Source organism: Vitis vinifera, chromosome 14 (assembly GCF_030704535.1).
Source record: "Vitis vinifera cultivar Pinot Noir 40024 chromosome 14, ASM3070453v1".
Taxonomy (NCBI): Eukaryota; Viridiplantae; Streptophyta; class Magnoliopsida; order Vitales; family Vitaceae; genus Vitis; species Vitis vinifera.
In genome coordinates, this window is record NC_081818.1 from 7747158 (window position 1) to 7759738 (window position 12581).

At 37.2% G+C, this 12581-nt stretch overlaps 1 protein-coding gene across 1 annotated transcript; it reads left to right on the forward strand.

Moving 5' to 3' along the window:
• Positions 1–2176: 2176 nt before the first annotated feature.
• LOC104881486 (extensin-like) lies at positions 2177–2967 on the forward strand. Its single transcript, XM_010661860.1, has 2 exons — positions 2177–2599; positions 2905–2967. The coding sequence occupies exons 1-2, from the start codon at positions 2177–2179 to the stop codon at positions 2965–2967; spliced, it is 486 nt and encodes a 161-aa protein (XP_010660162.1).
• Positions 2968–12581: the final 9614 nt, after the last annotated feature.

Genomic DNA, 12581 nt, shown 5'->3' on the forward strand with positions numbered 1-12581 from the left:
TTTTGGTTACTGGAGAAGTACCAAGTGAGTGGAGTGCTCAAGACAAGAGGCATTTCTTGGCTAAGATCCATGCCTATTATTGGGAGGAACCTTTTCTTTTCAAATATTGTGCAGATCAAATTATAAGGAAATGTGTTCCTGAGCAAGAGCAATCGGGAATTCTCTCCCATTGCCATGATAGTGCTTGTGGAGGTCATTTTGCCTCTCAGAAAACAGCTATGAAAGTGATCCAATCAGGCTTCTGGTGGCCCTCTCTTTTCAAGGATGCCCATTCTATGTGTAAGGCATGTGATCGGTGTCAAAGGCTTGGTAAGCTAACACGCCGAAATATGATGCCCTTGAACCCCATCTTAATAGTGGATATCTTTGATGTCTGGGGTATAGACTTTATGAGACCATTTCCAATGTCATTTGGACATTCCTACATCTTGGTAGGAGTGGATTATGTCTCTAAGTGGGTAGAGGCAATCCCATGTAGGAGCAATGATCATAAAGTGGTACTTAAATTCCTCAAGGACAACATCTTTGCAAGATTTGGAGTGCCAAAGGCCATTATAAGTGACGGGGGAACCCACTTTTGCAATAAACCTTTTGAGACTCTTCTAGCCAAATATGGGGTTAAGCACAAGGTAGCTACACCTTATCACCCTCAAACTAGTGGCCAAGTTGAGTTAGCCAACCGAGAGATCAAGAATATATTGATGAAGGTGGTCAATGTGAATAGGAAAGATTGGTCTATCAAGCTCCTAGATTCCTTATGGGCTTATAGGACAGCTTACAAGACCATTCTAGGAATGTCTCCCTATCGCCTTGTTTATGGCAAAGCATGTCACCTTCCAGTGGAAATTGAGTATAAAGCATGGTGGGCAATCAAAAAGCTCAACATGGATTTGACAAGAGCCGGGTTAAAGAGATGTTTAGATTTGAATGAATTAGAGGAATTGAGGAATGATGCATACCTCAATTCAAAAATTGCAAAAGCAAGATTGAAAAAATGGCATGATCAGTTGGTAAATCAGAAGAATTTTACCAAAGGACAAAAGGTTTTGCTTTATGACTCTAAACTTCATCTCTTTCTAGGTAAATTGAAATCAAGGTGGACGGGTCCTTTCATAATTCATGAAGTGCATCCCAACGGAGTAGTGGAAATATTCAATCCCACAGGCAATCAAACCTTCAAAGTCAATGGCCATCGTCTCAAGCCATTCATAGAGCCTTACAGTACAGACAAGGAGGAGATCAACCTCCTTGAACCACCACAACTCTGAGTAAAAACAGGGTATCATGGGCTAAATAAGTCCATGAATTTTTTGTTATAGTTTTATAGTTATATCATTAATTTTATTTCTTTTTATTATAATTTTACCTCAAGCTTAGTTTATTTTGTCTTAATTCAAGTCAATTTTGATGATAAATTGCAGAAAAAATCATGAAAAGTGAGGAGAACTCTTCAAAAGCAGAACAGGGGAGTAAAACCAAGGAAGCAGAGCAAGGTGCCAAATTTTCGCACACCCATTTTCAAGGTGCGAAAATTTCGCACACCCCAAAACCAAGGTGCGAAATCCTTGGGCCAAAGGAAGCAATTTTCGCACACCCCAATTTCAAGGTGCGAAACCAATTCCAAGGTGCGAAATCCATTTTCAAGGTGCGAATTTCCTAAAATCCAATTTCGCACACCACTGTGGAAGGTGCGAAAATTTTCGCACTGTGCGAAATCCTCTCCTGGCACACGTGTGCCAATTTCGCACACCCCAAGCTAATTTTCGCACTGTGCGAAACGGTGTGCGAAAATTTCGCACACCACTGTTCAAGGTGCGAAAATTTCGCACACCCAATTCCAAGGTGCGAAATCTTCAATTGAAGGGGTGCCATTTTCGCACACCTAATTCCAAGGTGCGAAATTTGCAGACCAAGGTGCGAAACTTTCGCACGGTAAAATTTTAAGTTCTAAAAATTTAAAACGGACTTTTAAATTAAAATTTTACCCCCGAAATTGTGCCTAACGTCCAAAAACGACTTTTCGGTTGCCTTGGAAAATTTTAAAATATCAGAAACCTTTAAACCTCATTCCTATATAAACCCTTGAGCTCCAAAAGCCCAGGAACTCAACAGTCTCCCCGCGCACAAGCTAAGACACCTCTGGAATCCCGAACACCCACCTCTCTTCATTTCGGCCATGGCGAAGACCAGAGGAGGCCATTCCGCCTCCCCATCCTCACCGACACCTCGACCACCTCGAGCCGCCATGGGAGCCGCAGCTTTGCCGCCTGTTCAGGCCCCGGCCATTCCCCCATCTGAGGGGGAAGCTCCTTCTCAGCGCCGATACCCTACCAGGAGGCCACCCACGCACCCTCTGCCACCAGTCGATCAGGCCACGAGCCCTGTTCCTCGACCCCCTGCGAAGAGGACCAAAGTCTTGGGTCCTGGAGAGCCATCCCACGCACCTCAGCCAGAGCCATCTACAGAGGAACCTCGGATTCCTCCGGATATTCCTCTCGAGACCGTTATCAGGCGTCCCATGCTAGCTGGACCACCGATAGAAGGCAACTTAGATTGCAGAGATCGACCCTTCCATTCCGAGACCTATTTTGATAGAGAGGCCCTCAGACAGCAGCCAGAGCTCAGAGATTCATTCCGACTGCTGCAGAGGTATCACATGGAGGATCTTCTCACTCCTAGGCAATTCTACTATCCTAGAGTAGTTATAGATTTTTATCAATCTATGACTACTCGAGGCCTCCGCAATCCTACTCTCATCCAATTTACCATAGACGGACGCCAGGGTGCCATTGGAGCTCGCCACATTGCTGAGGCCCTCCGTATACCTTATGAGCCCGTGTTTCAGGCAGATTTCAGGGAGTGGTCCTCATTCTCTCAGAGTGACATGGTCCGCATTTTGTCCAGGGGGACTTCTACAGCCTCGGTATTGACCAGGAGAGAGCTTCCATCTGGGATGCTCCTCATTGATGTGTTCCTGCGTGCCAACCTATTTCCCCTTCAGCATAAAGTTCAGAGGAGAGGAGCTATACTTGAGGCGTTATTCAGGATTTCTGAGGGCTATTTCTTCGGCCCTCATCATTTGATTATGACTTCTCTTCTTCATTTTGAAGAGAAAGTCCATCAGAAGAAGCTTCAGAGGGCAGACGGCATCCCATTACTATTTCCGAGGCTCCTCTGCCAGATTTTAGAGCACTTGGGCTATCCTGAAGAGCCCCGTCTTGAGAGGCGCCGCCATTGCCGAGAGGACTTCTCTCTCGACAAATGGCATCACTTGGTAGCCTATTTTGCACCCCAGGGAGCCCCAGCTGTGCCTGCACCTCCAGAGCTACCCCGAGATGAGCAGATACCTCAGGCCCAGCAGGATGAGATTCTCACAGAGACACCACCTCCTGCCCCTGCAGCACACACCTCAGAGCATATTCCTGAGCCTATACATCCTATTTCTCCTATCACTTCGGGTGCTCCACCAGTCCTGCCAGCTACCCCAGCACCTCCTCCTTCATCTGAGCCCACTATCACCGTTTCTCTTACGGAATTCAGAGGCTTAGAGCGTTCATTGCGGACACTGAGCACTGCTCAGGATTCTATTATCCACCAGATGGCCATTATTCGGGCACACCAGGATCAGATCATTGCTACTCAGTCCCAGCATACCACGATCCTTCATCAGATTCAGCAGCATCTGAGTATGCAGACCCCTCTTGGGCATGATAGGTCTGCACCATCCGAGCCTCTAGTGCCAGATGAGGAGAGCTTGCCAGCTGAGCAGCCTATACCTGAGGAGGAGATCAGAGCAGAGCCATCACATGACCCCACTCATATCTGATCTTTTTATGTTTTACTTTATATATTAGACTTGTAAATCCCAGCTTTTGCATGTGTTATAAACTGGGATTGGAAATAGTACTTGAAATCATACATTGTATATTTCTTTTCCAAGTAATATATATATATATATATATCCTTTTTGATTATATTCCCTTTTCTCATTACTCTTTTGTCCTTGGAACATGTGGTTTAAGGTACTCCATACCTCCTTTACACTCAGACTTTGTCACACTCAGGAGGTACCACTTCCTCCCTTTATTTTTTAATCGCTTTTGAAACATTGGGGACAATGTTCAACTTGGTTGGGGGGGAGAATTGAGAAAGGAAGTTTTGTTGTCGATATTAAGTTATTTTGGTATTTTAGTTGATTTTTGCTTAAAATTTAAAATTTTTAAAAAGTTTTTTTTGAATCATTCTCTCTGGTTGTTAAAGATAATTTCTCAAAAATAAAATAGGATAAGTCGAGTTTTAACTTAATTATTTAAGTCTTAGAGTTTGTTTTATGCTTTCAAAGTTGATAATCTATTGAAGCCTCTTTGATTTTGAACTTTCTTCTTCCATTTCGAGCTTTTACACACACTGTGCACATTAGATCCCGGATATAAGATGTAAAACTTTCTCACTTTCTAAGCTTAGGAAAATTTTGATTTGGTTTATTACTTAACCTCTTTTTAATAGTGTTGGGACACCTCATAAAGACCAATGAGTCTTAGAAAAAGACCAATGAGTCTTAGAAAAAGACCAATGAGTCTTAGAAAAAGAAAAAGAGAATAAGCTTCTATTCTTTCCTTGAAACCTAAGCATGATCCGAAGGGGTGGCGAAAGCCTTTAAAACCCGATGCCCTAAACCTTGATTGGTTGGGAGTCATCGATCCTCTGCTTGCTACATAGGTGAATTGGTTAAGTTTAGTAAATAAAAAGAATTGTGAATAAGAAGGTGCGTTCTTAACCTATTAAGAGTTGGTTAATGTTGCCAATATCCGAGAAAAGCTTAGGTTGGAGGGTGATGATAGTTGTATATACTATATCTGGAAGCTAATTTCATTAACACTTAGCTTATTATGGAAGAGTTTGTTTTGAAACCTTGAGAGTAGAGATTCTTTTGATACTTAATTGCATAATCTCCACTCTTTGTACTTTTTGTTTAAGTTTAAGCTTTGTTAACTCCTATTGCATTTTGAATCTTCATATCTTTAGTTCACCAGGTGAGAGGTGTTTGGATATCAGTCATGCCACTCAATTATTTTTTGGAATGAATTGCATGACCTCTTTTATATATATTATTACGTTTGCTTAGTTTTTCTCTCCTTAATTGCTAAGGGACTAGCAATATGTCGGTTGGGGGGAGTGATTACTACTCAAAACATGCTATTTTGTAGCTTGTAATTAGCTCTCTTAAACACTCTTGAGTAGTAATTATTACCTTTTAACTCGATTAACATGTTAGGGACCCTTGCAATCAGATTTCTAACAATTGTGTTAAGTTTTGGTGCTTTTTGATAGCTTTTTGCCCACCAAAGCAATTTAAGAATGAGGGAGAGCTATTTATAGTTCATGGCAAAGCTTTTGGAAGCTTTGATTTTTGAAGAAATCAAGCTATGGAGCCTCATAATCCTTTGCCTTAATCGTTCAAAGTTTACAAGGGAGAAGCAATGGAGAAGAAGAAAACAGGGGATGAAAACAGGGGACACAGCTGCAGTCTTTTAGTGCACTTTTGGAGCACTTCCCGAAGTCCATTCTTTACATTATATATACCATTTCGAAGCTCAGAAAGTCAAGAATCCAATGGTTCAAACCACGTATGATTTGGAGCTGAAATGAGGAAGATATGGACTTCGGAAGACAACTGCATCAAGCTGAGGGACAATTTCGCACACCACTGTTTAAGGTGCGAAATCCTCAGTCCACTGTGCGAAAATTTCGCACACCTCAAACCAACATGCGAAATTGGAACTCAGCGTGCGAAAATTGGATATTTTTGCCGACTCTTTTTTCTTCTGATATTTTTGTGTTTAAATTTCCATTTTCTCCTTGTATTCATCCAACCATGTAATTCCTTAGCTAGGAAGTATCCAAGGAAGGGTAAAACTACCTTCCTATATAAATTCTCTTGTAATCACTGAAAACATATCTTTCGGGGAGCTTTCTCCAGGAGACGAACTATTGTAAAATTTGTTACTTAGTGAAATACAGAGATCTCTTTTGCTTTTATTTTCTCTCTTTTATTTTCTATTTTCTTGCAAGCCAAACACCCTCTGAGGATGTTTTCCCAGAGGATGAGAGGCTAAACAACAGTTTCTTGGATTAAAGGAAGCTAGGTGAAAAGTCCAGATTAAAAGGTGGAAAGTTTCCGTGCATTAACTTCAGGTAGTTGGAGTCCATAAATGGCTTCTAAAGCCAAGGTTTTGCCTTAAATCCCTTAGGATCACTTTGACTGGCCAATACATGGTAAGCTTAAGGTCTCTGTGGATGCTTATTGCTAGATCCATATCAGTCCATTAGTTATCATGTACGAGCCATTGGAAAGTGATTCAAGGTGATAGCCCATAGTGTCTTAAGCCATTAATGGACCTTGACTACCATCTCTAGTGACTTTTTATGGATTAAAACTTCATTGTCAAACCTATACCAGTTCGGGAAATAACTATAGGTTAAATCCCCAATGCGAGGAGAAAAATCCGGAATTTTCCACTTTGCATCTGGAACTTGAACTTAGCAACCTTTAGCTCCGGGAGACTTTCTTTCTTACACTTTTTACTTAGTTCTATGTGAGTTTAGTTTAAATCACCACTTTCAAAACAATTTTATTTTCTTTTAAATTTCAAGTTTGTGCTAAAGGAAATCATCAGAATCAATTTCTAATTTAGAGTCTATCATTGGTAGAGTGAAAACCCATCCCTGAGTTCGACCCTAGAACTGCTATACTATAGTAGCTTTGCTACGCCAGTATAAGGTCATAGGTTTTATAAATGTTTTTGATTAAAAGATCCGGCTGGGAAGTCGAGCGTGAATCACACCTCTAGAGAGAGCGCGCCAAAGCTTCCTCTTTTCCAAAGCTCACCCTTTGGAGTACTAAGATCATGATTAGAGTCATTTGGCATAATACTTTAAGTGTACGAGACATCTATAGACTGCAAACTTCTTTTTCACCTGCTTGGATTCAACCTAAGAGCATCTATATCGTAGATATGAGTTTCAAATCTTTAAATCTTTATCCTAAAATAGTTTTTAAAGTGATTATTTTTCATTGCATCAGATCTAGAGAACCCTACAAATAGATGCATGCACCCTATGAGATCCAAGGCCTATGAATGAAGTAATCCGGAGTTCCCAACAAAAATACCCCACAAAACAATGGTTCCCACACCCTAGAAAGGTTTTATCATGTTTTTTGCTAACCTAAGACTCTAATACAAGACAATCTTAGATCACTTTGTTCCCAAATTTTAGGATTTAGATTTTAAGATTAATACACTTACCTCATATTAGAGTGTTCTCAAATCTATTCCATTTAGAGAAGATAAAACTTGAATTTTTCGAAAGTCTTAAAAACCCAAGATTTTCCATCATGATGACTCTACCTTTATCTTGGTACTTAACCAGGGGGGTTTTAGAAGGGTGTGAGGCTAGGTCCCTCTCTTATCTTTGGATGGTGGAAGATAACTAACTTGAAACTTTAAACCCTATTAGGTTATTTATAAGGTTGCCTAACTGGGCTTACGTAACTTGATCCCACCAAGGGTTTAGGTCACTTAATCTAGCCCAAAATAGGTCATAATTGATTAATTAACCCCATAGGGCCTTCTAATTAATCAATTAACCTAATCCAGAAACTTTGTTTACTAACCCCTATACAACATTGCGTAATTATCAAAACACCCTTATACACAAAAGTGAACCAATAGTCAATCTAATCCTCATAGACTATGCCAATAAGGTATATGAGCTCAAATGAAGACCATTGAGACCCAATTTTGAAATTGATTTAACATATCACTATACAAAATCAACTGCCCTCTAATAACAATGTAAATAATAATGAGACACTAAATGCTCGGGTTTGTGACTTATTATCTATTGCATTTAGTTTTCTTGTGAACGGGTGTCAAGAGTTTAACAAGGTGAAAATTATCAGGCCTTCAAAACTATCTCTATTATCATTGAGTTATAGATCTTCCTATTACATGCTCAACTGACATATCTTAGTTCTCCAACAGCTTATGTCAAGTTCCATTTAAGGAACTACTATGACCATAGTTTACATGAACATATCTTTTTAAGATCACACAAGATGACATTATATCTCAATTTCATGAGATATCATGGTGCATCTATTGAGAATACCTATAACTATCGACTTTCATCAATGGTGACCTAATCCATAAAGAATATATGATCAACTTACGATCTCACTCGTAAATCAAAACCATTGCTAACTTTAACACAACTTTAGTACTCTTTCAAGGTTGAGAAACAATACAATGAAGTAGTTTGGCGAAGTCATGACAATTTGATAGCCTTGTATTATGACTCATTGTAGGTCTTGTTGATGATGACATGGATAGCATAGGTGTCAAATATGTAGCTAGTTTGATTTAAAGGCATGATCCTTTGAAAGCTAGTAGGAGATTGTTAGGATAGAGCCTTTAAAAGTATGATATGATGTAATAAATTTTTTGATTTATTATTTATTAATAAAGTTCCTATTCACTTTTATCTATCATCATTTCATGTATTATACTTTGTAAGCATTATAGCTTGCACCTCTTGCATTGAATGTGACTTGGATACAACCAAATATATTCATGTATTTGGTTTGAAGTCTTTCAAGGTGATTTGAGAGAAACATGAAGTTGATCCCATATATTAAAATGAAGCTACAAACTATGTTGATGCTCATCTACGACAATGAGTTATAGAGGCAGAGTTAGAATTCATGTATTCCAACAAAGTTTGTGATCTTCTAGATGCACTTAAAGTTTGAGACCCATAGGGTGCATGTGGGTCTACAAGAGGAAGAGAGCAATAGATGAAAATGTTAAAAAATATAAGGCTAGGCTTGTAGCTAGACGTTATAGTTAGAAACCCAGTTACGACTATAAGGAAACCTTTTTGCCAATAACCATGTTTAAATCTATGAGAATGCTCCTATTTATTGCAACGCATCTTAATTATAAGATATCATGTCAAGACATCGTTTTTTAATGGTCATCTTGATGAGCGCATCTAGGAATGGCAACAGGGTGGGTTTGGGACATGGCACCCCTATCCCATTTCCATCCCAAAATACAAAACTATTTTCTATCCCCATCCCAAACCCGAGTCGGGGCAAGGTAATCGTTCTCAACCTGTTTTCAAACAAAAACTATAATCTTGTCCCCATCCTTGTTGCGCCCTGTTTGGCATATGCAAATCTCAAATCCATAATGAAATTCAACTCCCAAAAAGAAATTGTCACTTAAGATGCAACAAATTGCAATCAATTTGAAGGAAAAAAAAACTCATTTTTTTTTATCACAATGAACCCACAAGATTCAACTCAATATCTGAAACGTTTAGATCAAATAACAACAAGCCATGTTAATACAAATACCAAAAACCAATTTTTGATGACACCTATAAACATCTCTACAAGTAAAACTCAAATTACAAATCACATAATGATTCATTTAGCAGAGAAAAAACCCATAAAAGAAATAAAACCAACAAGAAAAACACATTTAGGATTATAATAATGGGTGTCACTAGATTCCAAATCAATAAGAAACGAATAGGGAAAAAACTCACATAGAGGTAGAATGAAGAGTGGAGGCCATGAAAACTCTATGAGATCTGGTACAATGAGATTGAGGAGGAGGGTTGTAGTGGGTGTGATTTTGGTTGAGCTCTGCCTTTGTGAGAAAAATCGACTCCACAAAGGTCGAGAGTGAGAAAGAGAAGTAGAGAGAATAACATCTCTATGTTTGATAAAAAGAGAGGTTGTTTAGCGAGGAACCCTGAGAATGAAGAGAAATATTTATAGGGGTTTTTTTTTTGGTATATTGTAAAATTGTACATTCAGGGCGGGGCAAGGCGGGTTATTACAAAACCTAACCTCGACCTAAACCCAATTCGGGTTTTAATAAATAAACCCAACCCCGGCCCAAACCCGATTCAAGTTTTAATAAATAAACCAAAACTCGCCCAATCCCTAATTACTACACTCCCATACCCATCCTAATAGGGGCGGGTAGCCCGAAAAACCCGTGAAGTTGCCATCCCTAAGCGCATCTATGTGATGTAACTGGATAATTTCTTACTAAAAGGCCAATAGCATCTAATATGCATGTTGCATAAATTCATTAATGAATTAAAACAAGAATCTCACTCATGGAACAAACATTTTGATTAAACATTGAGACTTTTGATTTTGATCAAAATAAGATAAGCCTTATGTATACAAGAAGAAGTAGGGAAACATGATGGCATTTTTCATCTTGTATGTTGATGATGTAGGGTTACTATCATCAATTAAGATTTAGTTATCTACTTAGTTCCAAATGAAATATTTAGGAGAAGCACAATATAGTTTTAGGATTAAGGTTCTTAGGGATCACAAGACTACGAAAATTGCATTATCTCAAACCATCTATATTGATAAGCTTTTGGTCAAAGTATGTGATGTAGGACTCCAAGAAGGGTTTGCTACCCTTTAGGCATGAAAATCATCTTTCTTAAGATTAGTAGCCTAAGATATTCAAAGATAAAGATCACATGAATAAAATACCCAATGCCTTTATGGTGGGTAGCCTTGTGTATTTAATGTTATGTACTAGATTAGATGTGTACTTTACTATAGGGATGATGAGTAGATATCGGTTCAATTCAAGACTAGAACATTGGACAAAAGTAAAAAACATATACTCAAGTATCTTAAAAGAACGAGAGATTATATTTTGATGTACCATTGTGATGAGTTGATATTCCTTGGGTACATAAATTCAGACTTTTGATTTGATAGGATTTAATATTCCAATTCTTATATTTGAATAAGTTAGACTTTGGAATTAGAAAAATATATCTATTTTTATTCAAGCGTTTGTATATAGAATTAAAAACAGAACAATTAATTAAAGAAAATATTCTTTCAACTCAATTTAATATATGAATTCTTAAATTATAATGCTCAAACTTTAAAATATAAAAGAAAATTTAAAATTAAAAAGAATTTATTAAATATTATTATTTTCTTTAATTTTAGAATGCATGTAGTTTATTAAACATGTAGAGTCATATTATGCTTAGTAGTCATGTTTCACCCTTCATAAGATAGGGGTTGGATAGTGCCTTGCAATTTCCCATCCATTGTCTTCATTATAATACTTTAATATGTGGTATTATGGGAAGCCTTTAATTATCATAGGACACATAAGCTTTAGTTTGAAAATTGAATAAGATAACCAAGATATGTGCAGTTCTTTTAGTTTATCAATGAATTTAGCATGTTAAAAGTACATAGAAATTTATGTATATATTTAATAATATATCTTAGACCATATTTGGTTCGATTTTTAAGAAGTTAAAAGCTTTTTTTTAAGCTCAATAAGAGCTTTTTTTTGTCTCTTTAGGTAATTTTGTTCAAACAATTTATCTTAATAGGGAAGTCAAGAAGATATTACTTCTTGTAGAAGTTCTATTTTGACTTATATAAAAAGCTTTTTCATATCTAATAAGGCTTTTACAATACCAAAATTACCCTTTAAAAATTGTGACTTCGTTTCAACTTCATCTTCTAGTTAAAGCCAAAAATTGGAAGTTATCTGAAATAAGACTTTAGTAAGCAACTTCCAATATGGTTTGTTAAATTGGAAGAGAGGAGTTGACGGATGGGGAGAATTACTCCTAGTATGCTAAGATATGTATCAAAACATAAAATTAAAAAACAAAGTTTTGAGACTTAATGCAAATTCTTCAATAATAGTTTATACTACAATTATGCACTTTTTTAGAAGGATAATTTCTTTAGGTAGAGTTATATGTTTTGGGAACCATGTTTTCATAACTCATACTCTTTAACTTATATGTCATTCTTTATCTAGCTTTCTAGTTAAAGATTTTACTCATTTGGTTCAATATAATAGTTTGATAAATAAAATTAAAAATGACTTCACTTTTGGTCTAGCTCTATACCAAAACATTAAAATCCTTACTCTAAACAGTTTGATGGTGATGGATTCTCCATCTCCTCCTCTTCTATATCTGTATCTTTCCTTCTATATCTCATCATTAGTTAGATGAAGTTATTTTGATTATGTCATTTTTTGAGCACTATATATATAATTGAGATTTTTTAGCAAGAATATTACCTTACATATACTACTAGCAAGTCTAATGGACAAAAGTGGGCACAAGACATGAATAACAAGTTTGCAACAACAAGGCCATGTTGTACTCTACCTTTTCATCTCTTTTAAATTGACCCTAGTCCCTTAATCCTAAAATTACTCAAAGCCAATTTGCTTCACTCAAGAGGAGGTCTTAGGTAATCTGCACAAATGTTTATAGGTTTATTGGTAACTTTTGATAATCTTTTATTCATTCCTCAAGATTAAAAATTTTTTGTCACTGACATTTATATTATATTAGTAGATTTTCCAAATGTATATGAAAATCTACATTTTTGGTATTTTAGTATTCCTCTTCCCATCACTAATCTAAGATAGTGAACCAAACATTGCAATGATACTTGATGTTACTGCACCAAATTCTCTAGG

Excerpts from the sequence above, each read along its gene's own strand:
- LOC104881486 (XM_010661860.1), top strand. The coding sequence starts at position 2,177 with ATGGCGAAGACCAGAGGAGGCCATTCCGCCTCCCCATCCTCACCGACA. Across the intron at positions 2,600-2,904 it reads AGACCTATTTTGATAGAGAG|GGGGACTTCTACAGCCTCGG; the intron begins GCCCTCAGACAG and ends CATTTTGTCCAG.